The following is a 14,947-nucleotide window of genomic DNA, read 5'->3' as shown; positions in this document are numbered from 1 at the left end:
TATGTTTCGTAATTCTTTATTTAGGTGAATAATATTATTTTTTCATAAATAATAAACAAACATTTATGTAGACATATTAAAAGAAAATATAATAAAAATCAAAATATTATCCATAAATAATATAAATTATGAAGTGCATTTCTCGATAAAGAAAGCAAATTCAATTAGAAACTTGCAAAAAATTAAATAAATTTTGTAAGCAATTTGACGGGTTAACATTATTTTATAGATTTATAAATTTCTAAATTTTATTGAACATGAAATAATATTAAATTGACATACCGTCATCGGTCTCCTAACTCATCACAACCCATCTAGCAAATACAAAAAATAAAAAATTGTAACAGTTTATTCATTTTAAAATTTGTATTTGAAAAAAAAAGTAGATTAAAATTACGTACCGTGACTACGAAATATTCTGAAAAACTTATTTGTAGACAACATTCAATATTTTTGTCTGCGACTTCCCTTCTTTACCAGTTATTAGGATTTTTAATCCAGATCTCGACTTAACTCTTGAAAGTGAAACTTTGCCTTGCATTTTTTAAACATTTATAAATGATTTTATAGTTTATAAATATTAAAAGTAATAAATAAAACATTATTAATTTTTCTATAATACTTCCAAGGTAAAGTGAGTGGCAGAGTCGATGAAAGTGGCTGGCAGAGTCGATTCATCAAGTAGCATATAATACTTCCAAGGCAAAGTGGATGGCAGAGTCGATGAAAGATGAGAAGCCTTTGCGTCAAAACACATTTTTCTTAGCACACAAGCAGCATCGTCGTAATACCTTAATAGTATGAGAGGAGAGATTTGTGAATAATACTTTAAAGAATGAAAAGAGAATGTTTGTATTTTAAGACCTTGGGTGTCTCATATATATATACAGTCGATTTATTTCTCATATTAATGACGCACAATATTTTGCACAATAAATAATGCAATCGTTTAAAGAAAGATATTAAATGTGTATTGTCAAAAAATGATTTGCATATGATATGATTTTAACTTGCGCAAGTAATCCATATTAGAAAGGTAAGTTATTAAAAACAAACAACCTAATTAGAAACATTAAAATATTTTGTAAGCAATGTAATAAATATGATATCAACATGCGCAAGTTTACCGTTTGAATAATAAGGAAAGTTTTTAATATTTGTCTTAATTCTAAATCTTGCCCAAGGGTAAACTAAATCGATAATATTTAATGATTTCAACTTGCGCAAGTAATCCATATTGTGAAAAAGTGATTTGCATATTTAATGATTTCAACTTGCGCAAGTAATCCATATTAAAAAGGTAAGTTATTAAAAACAAACAACCTAATTAGTAGGGGTGGGCACTTTACCCGATATCCGAAGTGGCACCCGAACCCGATCCGAAAAACCCGAACTGAAATCCGAATCGAAGTAGCAAAATACCCGAATGGGTATTGAATAAGGAGATATTGGATACCCGATATATGTAGTATTCAACCTTTGTAATGTTGAATCAGCAAGCAAAAATAAATGTAAGAACTTTGGTTGAAAGTGCAACTTTGCCTTGCATTTTGTAAGCATTTTATAAATTATTTTAAAATTATGATAAATTTATTCTTTAAACAACGATAAATAATTAAAAAATAATATTAATAAAAAATTTTGGATTTTGTAATATTTAAAATAGTTATTATATAATTATATTCGAATACAGTTCATCAAGTAGAGGATAAAACTATTATAATTATCTTATATAAAATTTCGTTCATTTTATTTTATAGGTTATAAATATTAAAAGTAATAAATAAAACATTATTAGTCTTTCAATAATTTCGAGAATAGTTTTCATAAATTGTTATTTGTAATATTCGTTAGATTATATGGCAAGTGATGTTAAACGTCAATAAGTTAAACAATTCTTCCATATTTAGAAAACATATATATATATAACAATGACAAATTAAATGGTAGAGTATGTAAACACCTATTTTCTACCAGCGTGAGTTAGAACACCGCCGTATTTAAGAATCATAAGGGTCTCTACAGGTCTTTATTCTTCGCCTTCACCATCCCACTTCAGCGGCTTCAGTTGAACATTCCTGTATATCCCTGAGAAATTTCCTCCCTGCGCCATTCCAAAAGGTTCTCTGCTGTGAGAAAATGACCTCATGAATTAAATAAAAAATACATAATGCTAGCTTACTTATAAGATAGTATATTCAACAAAAAAAAATGATATAAGATAGTATTACTAAATGATACTATGTAATACTTTCCCAGATAATATTCAACAAAGAGAGATAAAGTACTAAAGAACCTCTTCAAGAACTGCTTTAACTTGGCGAAGCTTCTCAGCATGTTCAATCAAGGTTTTCTGGATCACTATCACTCTCACGACCTGGTCTACATATAAAAAAAGAAAGACCATATTGTCGTTACCAGTATTCAACACATGGAAAAGATAGACCAGACATGCTTTTTGGAGACAAGACACAAAGAGTTGAGTTCAGGGTTCTAAAGATGAGTAGCCTTTGCGTCTAAACACATTTTTCTTAGCACACAAGCAGCATTGTCGTAATACCTTAATAGTATGAGAGGAGAGATTTGTGAATAATACTTTAAAGAATGAAAAGAGAATGTTTGTATTTTAAGACCTTGGGTGTCTCCTATATATATACAGTCGATTTATTCTCATATTAATGATTTTAATATTTTGGACAATAAATAATAAAATCGTTTAAAGAAAGATATTAAATATGTATTGTCAAAAAATGATTTGCATATGATATGATTTTAACTTGCGCAAGTAATTCATATTAGAAATGTAAGTTATTAAAAACAAACAACCTAATTAGAAACATTAAAATAGTTTGTAAGCAATATAATAAATATGATATCAACATGCGCAAGTTTACCGTTTGAATAATAAGGAAAGTTTTTAATATTTGTCTTAATTCTAAATCTTGCCCAAGGGTAAACTAAATCGATAAAATTTAATGATTTCAACTTGCGCAAGTAATCCATATTGTGAATAAGTGATTTGCATATTTAATGATTTCAACATGCGCAAGTAATCTATATTAGAAATGTAAGTTATTAAAAACAAATTTTGTCAATAAGTTATTTGCATATTTAATGATTTCAACTTGCGCAAGTAATCCATATTAGAAAGATAAGTTATTAAAAACAAACAACCTAATTAGTAGGGGTGGGCACTTTACCCGATATCCGAAGTGGCACCCGAACCCGATCCGAAAAACCCAAACTGAAATCCGAACCGAAGTAGCAAAATACCTGAACGGGTATTGAATAAGGAGAGATTGGATACCCGAACCCAAACGGATAATATCCGAACCCGAATGGAAATCCGAAGTTAACCGAACACATGTATAATTAACCTTATATTTTTAGTTTACATCTGTCATTTTATATAAAATATTTATATTGATACTACACATACTTTAAGTTCATATGATATACATACAATTACGAAAAAATGAATTGCTACTCACTTAAAATGCATGTCAAGTTTTTTATTTAAAAAATTAACAAAAAGTTACATCCGAAATTTAAAAAAAATAACTAAATTAATGCCTTTTTAGTTTTAAAATGTTATGTCCAAATCTATTAACTATTCAATCTATTAAAAATAAAAAATTAGTTAACTGAAAGTTATATTTTTAAATATAAGAAACTTGAGAAATGAAAATTTTAATTTTTTTTTCAAAATCTAAATATACGAACCAGATCCGAAATAACCGAATCCGAACTAAAAATACCCAAACCCGACCCGAAGTACAGAAATACCCGAACGGGTTCTACACGTCTATACCGAAATACCCGAAAATTCGAAATACCCGACCCGAACCCGAACGGGTACCCAAGGCTAAACTAAATCGATAATTATTATCCCATAGCTATATATGGGCTTAACGAAATCGACAATAGTTTTGGACTTGTCTACATAAGTGATTGATTAAAATAAATGAAAAAGAAAAATTCAAAAAATCCAGCCAATAGAATTATAACGTTTTTCCTGAGAAGCTCTATATGAGTGCCACCTCAGCAAAAATCACTAAAGTAACTTCTCTTTTAATGTATAGGGAGATTATTCTAATATTATTTTTTTATTTTCTTTGTTTCAGCAAAATTAGAATTAGTCCGTAGCGATCAATGAGAAGGTGAAGGCGTCTTTTGCTGCTAAGCTGAAGGTATGCTTAGCAAAACACTGTCTCACACCGGATGGACCAGCCTCACAAAGGAAGTATGGTATTGGCTCATCTGGTATTGGACCAACCCCCACTCTGTCTGAGACACAGCAAAGTGCTCCGCTTCCCGTATGATGAGAGATGAGCACAGTAATTTACCGATGCTTCACACTACCGAGAAAAAATCCCATGCTGGTATCCGTCTAGAGATAGTAAGTAATTTTGATTAATTTTTTTCGCTTTATTATTTAGCTTTTCAGATTTTCATTCTATTTGTATTATTTGTAGGCCGGAAAGACATGCATAATGCCATCTCTTTTGGAGATTTTCGAGAAGACACATAGAACACAGTGTGGGAGTTTTGTGGATCCTAGGTCTGAAAAGATCTACAATGACATCACTGCTCGGATTGAGGAGTGCTAGACGCAGCTGACCTAGCAGTCTCCAGATGGGTTGCCCATCATACAGATGCAGAGGGTTTGTATCTTAAACGGCAGGAACTCTGGATTTTAGATCCACCAGCCCATTCCGTGGATGAAGATGTGGAGTTAGGGGGAAGGAGCAGCTCGGACTACTTCGGCGACGACCTCAACCATTAGCTTTATTTTTTATTTTGTTTTTTTTGTATTATAAACTTAAATGTAATTTTAAATTATATTTCATAAATTTTAATTTTTTGATTCTTGTATAATTTTAGTTATTTTATATTTTTAATTATTTTAAAAATTATTATTTTTAAAAACAACAAATTAGAACAATCGAAGTAAATTTGTAATTACATTTTCGAGCACTTTACAAGTTACTACTTGTTAGCTCCTCGTAAAATTTTTGACGAGTTTACATGAACGTTCACGTAAACTCATTATAAATTGTTACTAGAAATTAACATCGACAACGATGTAAATTTTTCGTAATAGTTACATGTTTTGGGGGACGATATAACTTTGATAATTCATGAGTAAGTCACAACAATTATTACGAGTACTTTACAAAAAAGTATAACCTCATAACTTTATTATGAATCCACGACGAAATTGGTTTTTGTTTACGATAAACAGTTTTTCTTGTAACGCTAACGAGTAGTTTACAATGAATTTTCTGTTAAGGCGGTCAATTTACGATGAATCATTCAACTTGGTTAATTCATCCTAAATCACCATTTTATGATGAATTAACCACGATAACTGACCTCGTAAAGCTTATGCTTTATTGTAGTGTAAAGATTATTACACACTACTAAACATTAGTACTTATAAGAAATTAGACCAGTAAATAAATTTGGAGTTCATGATCACATTTTTGAATATGAACTCTAGAGTAGTGATATCATGATAAGATACTTTTGTAGCTTCATACCATTTTTGACATCTCACTTGTAAGACCTGACCCTGATGCTTGTGTGGACCAATCACACAACACGAGCCGACAGGAGACCCGAGTCTGGTCGGTTCATATCCCGTTTAAGTATAATATTCAAGTGAGATTCTAACCAATTTTCTAAATTAATTAAGCAACACATAACCAAATAAAACCATATGGCCGTTTTGTATAAATCAAAAAGGATTTGATACATTTTTGTTTAAATGTAGTTCTATCAATCCTAAATAATACTAAATCCAAATGAATCTAACACCACTCATTCCTATCGGCCACCTGTTTTGCGTCAACCCATATCATCCTTAGAACATGCCACATTAAATGAGGCATAAGCAATTCTACTATTGCTTAGTGAGTAAAATCATTCTGACTACATGGTTAGACCCGAAAACCTAACCTTAACATGTTATGATCCTAAGTCTTTTAAGTGACGATAGCCTCATAGTCCAACCGATCCATTCAACACTCGGCATCATGGTTTAGGTCCACTACGTGTGATTCATTCCCAAGGGAAAGCCTTGGCGAATTCCTCCCCTGTGTCGGCTGCCTAGGCCAATCACCTTGCACCTTGTAAAACCGATTGGCCCATTGGCTTCACCAAAGCATACGACCATACTTAGTCTATAGAAATTATAGCAGGTTTGAATTATCTATATGAATGGACCAAACACAGGTAATACACTCTCCCTCAATTCCTTATGTATCAATCATGCAACACTCAATCAATCCAACCAAACAATCCTAGATCGACCCAAAGGCCATAAACATGAACATGCCAGTCATAAACATTTGGTTCTAACTCTACTCACCTTAGTCAATTAGAGAGAATCAGAGAGAAGAGAATCACAAACAACAAAAGGCACCCTTTTGGTCTTTTTCTGAAAACTGCCCAATCGCCTTGCCAGACTGTCTCACCAGACCATCTGACCACCCGTCTGGTTGGGTCAACCACTCGGCCTTAACCATTTTCTGGTTAAACCTCTCCTTATCTCACGCTGCAATCTCTCTCTCTCTTTTCTCTCTCTCTCTCTCTCTCTCTCTCTCTCTCTCTCTCTCTCTCTCTCTCTCTCTCTCTCTCTCTCTCTCTCTCTCTCTCTCTCTCTCTCTCTCTCTCTCTCTCTCTCTCTCTTTTCTCTATTATTCAAAATATATTTATTATTATATAATATGCAAAAAATGCAAAATAAATAATAGTGTACGTACAGCTTAGATTGCCCTTAGTGACAACAGGAAGATGGTGTTTCACAGATGGTTCTTGGAAAGATAAAGATGTTTTTTCAGGACAAGGTTGGCTCAGTACCCTTCCAGGGTTTGAGGGTTTGTTAGGAGCAAGGAATGTAAGGGCAAGTTTATCACCTCTTCATGCGGAGATAGATGCATTGACTTGGGCAACGGAATGTATGAAAAACTTAAGATAGTATCAGGTCACGTTTGCAACAGATTGTTCTCAACTGGTGAAGATGGTTTCAGAATCAGAGGAATGACCAGCATTTAGAAGTTACCTGGAGGATTTCAAGCTTTTGAGAAGAAGCTTCACCAACTCAAAAATTGTTCATGTTTCGAGGACGGACAATAAAATAGCGGATCGCTTGGCACGCATTGCTCGGATACAACCGTCGTTCGTCATACACATGGATGCAGAGTTGCCACTATGGTTTACGAAGTCTATATGAGTCTGTAAATGTTTTTACTGTACAAAAAATAAAATAATAATAGTGTACGTAAAATGATTTATATTCCGAAAACAACGAAAAATGTGTTGAAGCCAAGGAAGGATTCATACTTTGACAGTTTTCACATCCAATGCTTCATATCTTATTTGGAACATTAGATCAGACAAATTCCATTGTTTTTTTTTGTGAACGATAGATAAAATACAACTTTGAAGAGAACTAAGAAACTAAGAAAAATGCTTATGGAGCATTCATGTATTTCTTTTATTTTGGAGTAATTTATCTTTAATTTAGTAAAATTAAAAACTGTATATATCACTATATTTTTTTTTCAAAGTATGTCATTAATTTTTGTAATAGTATGTCATTAATTAAGTCATTTAAATAAATATAAATAAATTATAGTAAAAAGATTTGAAAAATGAAAATGTTATCTTCGAAACATTATTTCTTCAGGGATAGTTTACTATTTTAAATGTAGTGATCTAGTTTTTTAAAAGTAATATAATTCAACAAATTAGAAAGAAACATATCATAATGTGGGAAAGAAATCTCAAAGTTTGATTATCATTTTACAATTTCAAATTTTTAAAGAAAAAGTAGATTTCTTGGAGCCAAAATTTTTAAATACATTTAATCAATTAAATGCTACAGGCGCACAAAGAAACTTTTCAAATTGATAAAATCTTCCGGTGCAACCTTAATTTACCATAATATCACACAACAAAGACCTTCTTTCAAGTGTTTATTTAAATAACTGAGAGAAAGGTAATGATATGCTTTTGTGTTCAAAGACAAAAAAAAAAAGAAAGGGTAATGGTATGATTGACTGAGAGAAGTTATAGATCTCATTCATTGTCAAAAGCACCATTGTTCTCTTTGAAAACACGACAAATTAACTATGCCTCGACTTGTAAACCAGTCATCTGTCGATGAGAATATTGCAATGTTCTTACAATTTGGGTTATCAGAAGATTCAGACCTGACGGTTAATGATGATGTTATTGCTCGGGAAATTCAACAACAATATCAAAATAACTCGACAGTTGACGATGCTGCTATTGCTTATGAGATTCAGCACCAAGAAGGTACATAAATATATATTAATATAATTAGTTTGAATAGTTTTTTGTGCCTTTTTATGCCCATAATTTTCAGCTATCACTTTGTTTCTTATAAAATAGTGTTTGTACTAAAAACATTTTGTGTTTACTGAGTTTTAACAAAACCAAATAAGTAATGATATTTAATTAAATTAATGTTATTCTTGTCATATAACTAAACATTACTGTTGTATTGAAATATTTTCAAAAACTTATTTACATGATGATGAAGGGAAGAACATTGCAAGCCTTAGAGAATATTATTTTTTCTTGATGATAGAGAGTAATCTTGTCATTCTTTCTATATATTATACACCTAGTAAAATAGTGATTTAACTTTTTTAAAAGTAATAAATCTAGTGATCTAGTTTTTTTACAACTTATCCTTTGAATGGAACTACGGGTAAACATAACGCATCTAGTGGGATAAAATGATGTCACCATTCATCTTTATATTTTGACTATTAATTGTGTAAAATACTTATAAATAGGAAAATAAGGTATATCGGGATAAATTTCTGTTAGTAATGCAATTTTAAATAAGAACCAAGTAATAACATGTGATTTGGTACACTATTGTTAACTAGTCTATTAATAATTATTTTTTCTTTTTGAAAACATTTATTGTTATTTATTAATTAAATGCACAGAAAACATATACTATCAACCTTTGATATTTTTCTATTTCATCGTTTAGAAAATATGGAAAATCTGATCTTATATAAATTTTTTCCTTAAAACCGAAACCAAAGTTATATATATTTAAGCTATAATAGATAGTATAATTTATTCAGTTTGTTTAAACGACAATTGACGCAACTTTGACAGTCTTTACGCCAACAGAAACATAAAATATTTTTAAAAAATTACATAATAGAGATACAATAGTAAAATTTGATATTGGTTTAACTACTTTTTTATTTTTAAATATCACATTTAAATTTTCTTTTAAACAACTGTTGCGTTATTATTCTTAAAAGTAAAATAAGATATTGGCTATAAATTTAAAATAATATATATATATATATAATTATATTAGTATCACTGATTTTTTTAGTTTGTAAAATATAAGTATATTATATGTATCTCGCAGTTATACTATTCATTATATATGTTACCATTCGTCTTGATTTAGACGAACTGTAGATGTTCTGCATTGTGCGTTTTTTTTTAAAAACCGCAGTTAAACCACACTGCAGTATGCAATTCACTTATCATGCACCGTTTAATCCGATGTTACCAATCAGAGCCTTAGAAAGAAACATATCATACTCTATGGGAAAGAAATCTAAAAGTTGGATTATTATTTACATTTTTGAATTTTTAAAGAAAAAAATAAATTTCTGGAGGCAAAAATATTTAAATACCCTTAATCATATAAATGCAACGGATACACAAAGAAACTTTTCAAATTGATACAGTCTTCCGGTGCCATATAAATGTACCATAATATCTCACAACAAAAACCTTCTTTCAAGTGTTTATTTAAATAATTGAGAGATAGGTAATGGTATGAATACTTTCTGTTGGTTGAGAGAAAGTATAGATCTCATTCATTGTCAAAAGCAACATTTTTTTCTTTGAAAACTCGAGAAAATAACTATGCCTCGACTTGTAAACCAGTCATCTATCGATGAGAATATTGCAATGTTCTTACAATTTGGTTTATCAGAAGATTCAGACCTGACGGTTAATGATGATGTTATTGCTCGGGAAATTCAACAACAATATCCAAATAATTCTGACCTGACGGCTAATGATGATGTGATTGCTCGGGAAATTCAACAACAGTATCAAAATAATTTGACATATGACGATACTGCTATTGCTTTGGAGATTCAGAAACAAGAAGGTACATAAATTGTATATTAAGGTTAAACTATTTTTAGTGATACGTCTAGAATTTTAAGTTCATACGTTCTCTAGATGATAAAAAAAAAAATGTAATATACATTTAATTAACATAGTTAAGGAAAGATGATTCACAAAACTGTAAATGAATAAATTAGTCATATATGCTTTTTGCAAAAAAGAGTCAATTCACCAGGTACCTCCATTTTTTTTTGTAAAAAGTATAATTGCAGAAAATCCATTTTTTCTTTGTTTTTCAGGTAATCTACCCACTTCTCTAAGCGATGATGAAAAACTTGCTAGATATTTGCAGCAACAAGACGAATGTAAGTATATGTTTTCCACCTGACGTTTTTAATTTTTTTCATACTTGACGAATCTTTTTTTCATTTACCAACTGACATTAATTTACCACGTTTTATTGTTTTGTCATCCCCGGACTCTAGCGGCAAATAGCACGGATGAAGATATACAAGGTACGTAAATCATGATAGACTGTTTTTTTTTTTGTAAAAACATGATAGACTTAAATCTATGTTTATGTATGTATTAGATAAAATAGTCTAACTAAGTTGGAATTTGAAGTTTCTAATTATTTTCCTGTCTAAAAATAGTATTTAAGTTACTTCCAATTTTTAAAAGCATAAACGTGAACAGAAGCATTATTTAGGAATTTTTCACGACTTTGTTCTAACTTATGATTTTATATCTATTTCAACCTACAGGGAACAATTCATACATACCTGAACGTGATGCTCCCTCGGTAATAATGATTTTTTCAATTTTCAAATTTATTATACGTTTCATAAATCTAGATAAATCAAGTTGCGTGTCTTTCTTTCATAAAATTTATGGTTACCAATAAAGTCACGCACACCTAGTTTTATTTATCTTCATAATTCTACAAACTAACAAACATATTACTGACGTAAAGTTACTTACATGTATTGTAATTTTTTGCTTTGGATTATATTTTAGACTAGTAGAACAATTATTCAATATGATGATGATGATCACTTCTCGGGTCATCATACACATACTCGCACCCAGTCAAATAGCCCATCAATTAGCTCCCTTGATCTTTCTACTAATGAGAACACTGATCCCGCAAATATGACGTATGAGGTATGTACCGTGTCAGCTCAATGTTTTCATCCAAATACTATTATATATGTGGTTTATGATCTTGAAAGGAAAACTCATATATCAATATTCTGTTTCTTCATATTTGGGTGAAAAGGAATTGAATGAGTTAGAAGACTCCATGGGAAATGTTGATAGAGGTTTATCGCAAAGAAGGATTTCAAAATTACCGACCTATAAATATGGTGCGGAAACCAAAACTTGCTGCTGGCAAATCAGGAAAAAGAAGTTCATCGCAACTGATACTCAGTAAGATCATATCTATATATCTTTTAGTTTGTTTATAGCTTGTTTCCTCAATCCTCACTCCTCATTTGGATCTTTTCTTTATTACAAACCACATTAACATATAACAGATGGTTATTACTATTAGATAGAAATTTACGTTTAAACCATGTTTCTAATTTTGATCTGGATATTATGGTAGGTGTTCGATATGTCTAGTTGACTATGTGATGGGGGATAAAATAACAACACTGCCATGTAAACATATCTATCATAAGGATTGCATTTCACAATGGTTGAAACAAAGCAAGGTATGAACAAAAACTCGTTTTAGTTTTTTTTATTAAAGATGGGTGCATGCATATTATGTTATACTCCCTCCATTTTTTGTATATTTGACGTTCCCGAGAAATATTTTTGTTCCAAATTATTTGATGTTTTCAGTTTTTTATGTAAAATTTATTAATAGTTAATACAAAATGACCAATGCTATTATAATTTCTATTCTATTATTGGTTGAATAGTGGTTAGGTAAGCAATTAATGATGTTTTTGTTTAGAAAATTAAATATTTCTTAATCTATGTGTATAATTTTAAAACGTTAAATATAAAAAAACGGAGGGAACATTTTTGTTGCATGCGGAAGTTTTTTTTTTTTTTTTTGCTAAAATTTGGTGCATGCCGAAGTTATTCTCTGTTAATTAATAGTACTAATTTTATGTATGCAGGTATGTTGTGTTTGCAAAGCCGAGGTTTAATCCCTAGTGTTGGTTTCAGTAAAAAATTAATCCCTAATGTTCTTGTTTGGACTATAATGTTGATCAATCAATATTGTTTAGATTTAAAATTTATTTTTTGTGCAATCACCTTCCCTATGTATAAATTTCTATTGTTAATTTAGATAAATACTTATGCATGCGTGAGTTTATATATATATATATATATATATATATATATATATATGTCAAACAAGTATTTAAGCTTAATGGCTTCTTTTTTTTCTGGCATTTTGTATTGTTGATATGAAATACTAAAATGTAAAAATTCAAACATAATTACTCTAACATAAAGGTCAAACAATAAACACTACAAAAAGTCCACATTGATAGCATATTGTCATAGCTCGTTTTACTGAACTGCTATTGTAGATAATTTAAGAATTTTAGTATCATATAATAGCGTTAGATAAACACTATGATAGAGTTTCAGTAAACAGAAACCTAAAATTAGGTTCTTCGCGACACACTTAGTGAAAATTACCAAAATAATCAATTTTCCTCTCATCTCAACTCTCATTCCCTCTCTCACTTCTAATTTATGAAATGGTTATTTATGTAACTAAAGCTTTCAATTAAGGTTATAACATAGAAGTAGATTTTGACCCGCACTTCGAAAGCGCGGGTATTTTTTTGTTGATCCTTTTGACAAAATTTTCTTGAATTTAATTCTTATCAAATAAATAATTTTTAAGTTTTTTTATCATAATATTTGAGTTTGAAGCACCATTTTTATATCCAATCCCGACTCATGGTCGCAACTCGACGACCTAGAATATAATCCAGTTCACATTTATAAAACAATATGATAAATCTAATAACAATCCAAAAATTTGCTATTAACCTGTAATACGATACCGATTGATCTCATATAAACTCAAAAAAACATGATAAAAATGATTAAATTTTTCATATATTTAGAAAACTAAAATTGAATAAAATTTAATTATATCATTCGAAAAAATGTTAACAGAAAAAAATTATTGATATAACAGTGTTAGTTTATTTTTGTTATAAATAACTTAGTATAAGTTTATGTTTTCATTTTTAGGTTTAAAAGTTAATTTTATAATATATTTTTTTAATTATTTATTATGTTAATTTTTAGGTAAAATTTTAATTTGGTTTTACGGAATATTCAAAAAAATGCTAATTTTTAGGTAAAATTTTTAGGTTTAAAAGTTAATTTTATAAAAAAATTTCTTTAATAATTTATTATGTTAATTTTTAGGTAAACTTTTTATTTGGTTTTACGGAATATTCAAAAAACAAATTTATGATGGATGAAAATTAAAATAAATGATATTCAAATATGTATATGATATATGGTTTACAGTATAGTATTTTAGTTTATATTAGAATTTTTTTGTTATATTGAATATATGCATAATATTTGAATGATTTATTTTGAATATTGATACATAGGTTTTTTTAAAAATAATTAGATGTTATTTTGTTTGTTAATTTATACCTTTTTATTTCTTTTAGTTCTGAATGATTTTGAATTACAGAAAAAACATAGATAAGTTGTTAATTAGTATAAAAATCTTAGTGCATTTTTAGTATGTTTACTTAGTACACGTTTAGAATAAATATTTATTCTATGTGATTTGATTCAAAATTCGAAATGAATAAATATTAAATAACTGCTCTTGTATTGGTAAAATACCATACTGACCTATTATTGTGGGGTAAAATATAATTAATTTGGTCGATTTTACTGTTAGCTTAAATGTAGTTAAATCCCAAAAACTAAAAGAATATTCTGCTATTAATGAATATTTTATTCTCTGTTAATATTATTGATACTATATAAAAGAAGACATGTTAAATTTCTAACAAATAAGTCCAACAACCTTTTGTAAGTAGATTTTTCAAGACTGATTCCCTTTTAATAGAATAGATGGTTGATAAAGCATGTGTGCATCTTAGCAAGTAATGAATTTAATGGTATAAGTTAGGTTTCAGTAGGTGTTTAGAGACTTAATTTTTTTTTTTCCTTTTCATTCTGAATCAAAAAGTTGATCCTTATGAGAGAGAGGCTTCAAAGTTTGTACTGCATCTTTGTGACTGATTGATATGATTGTATGTCCTTGTATTGATTTTTGTAATATTGATCGTCATTCAGGAAGCGTGGAAGCTGACCATCTGGTTACTAGGAGAATGAATGAGGCTTATAAGATGCGGCATGAATGTTATCTACATGGAGAATTAAACTCAGGGGTTACAGGTGAAAGCAGAGGAAGTCAATGGAATGAAGAGATCTTTGGGTTATACAGAGCTGTGTGCAGACCCAAATTCACACCGTCGATTTCCGTAATCAGAGGAAAGTCAGGAAACCCTAACTTTCCCTGAGGTCTCGGATTCTCTGCGAGAGCCGGCGACAAGTGACCAAATAAATGCGAAAAATATGAAAAGATAACAAAATGAATTTATAGAAAAGGTAGATCTTATTTTGAATCTCCGTAAGAGCGTTTCGATCATTACAAGAGATTATAAAAGCTTCGGCCGCAAGAGCTGCCAGCGAATTACCTAGTTCTAGCAAAACATAAAACCTTAAACCTTGTTGAGTCGCAGCTCGATAACAGAAGACGGAGAAGATATGAAAATGG

General features: G+C 29.8%; 1 protein-coding gene across 1 annotated transcript; it reads left to right on the top strand.

The window, feature by feature from the left end:
- Positions 1-6,688: 6,688 nt before the first annotated feature.
- On the top strand, positions 6,689-13,351 carry LOC106351828 (E3 ubiquitin ligase BIG BROTHER-related-like). Its single transcript, XM_048742752.1, has 8 exons — positions 6,689-8,325; positions 10,013-10,192; positions 10,452-10,517; positions 10,638-10,667; positions 10,917-10,954; positions 11,170-11,316; positions 11,432-11,583; positions 11,762-13,351. Exons 1-8 carry the CDS (start codon positions 8,139-8,141, stop codon positions 11,874-11,876), a joined length of 915 nt encoding a protein of 304 aa, XP_048598709.1. The 5' UTR covers positions 6,689-8,138; the 3' UTR covers positions 11,877-13,351.
- The last annotated feature ends 1,596 nt before the right edge of the window (positions 13,352-14,947 follow it).

Source organism: Brassica napus, chromosome A10 (genome assembly GCF_020379485.1).
Source record: "Brassica napus cultivar Da-Ae chromosome A10, Da-Ae, whole genome shotgun sequence".
NCBI classification, from domain to species: Eukaryota; Viridiplantae; Streptophyta; class Magnoliopsida; order Brassicales; family Brassicaceae; genus Brassica; species Brassica napus.
The sequence above is the reverse complement of the archived record's forward strand: the minus strand, read 5'-3'. Positions and strand labels throughout refer to the sequence as shown.

What these genes read in the sequence shown, in the direction of transcription:
- LOC106351828 (XM_048742752.1), top strand. Translation starts at nt 8,139, where the DNA reads ATGCCTCGACTTGTAAACCAGTCATCTGTCGATGAGAATATTGCAATG. An exon ending in GGAGATTCAGAAACAAGAAG is followed by an intron (nt 10,193 to 10,451) that starts GTACATAAATTG and finishes TTTGTTTTTCAG; the next exon opens with GTAATCTACCCACTTCTCTA. An exon ending in CTGAACGTGATGCTCCCTCG is followed by an intron (nt 10,955 to 11,169) that starts GTAATAATGATT and finishes ATTATATTTTAG; the next exon opens with ACTAGTAGAACAATTATTCA.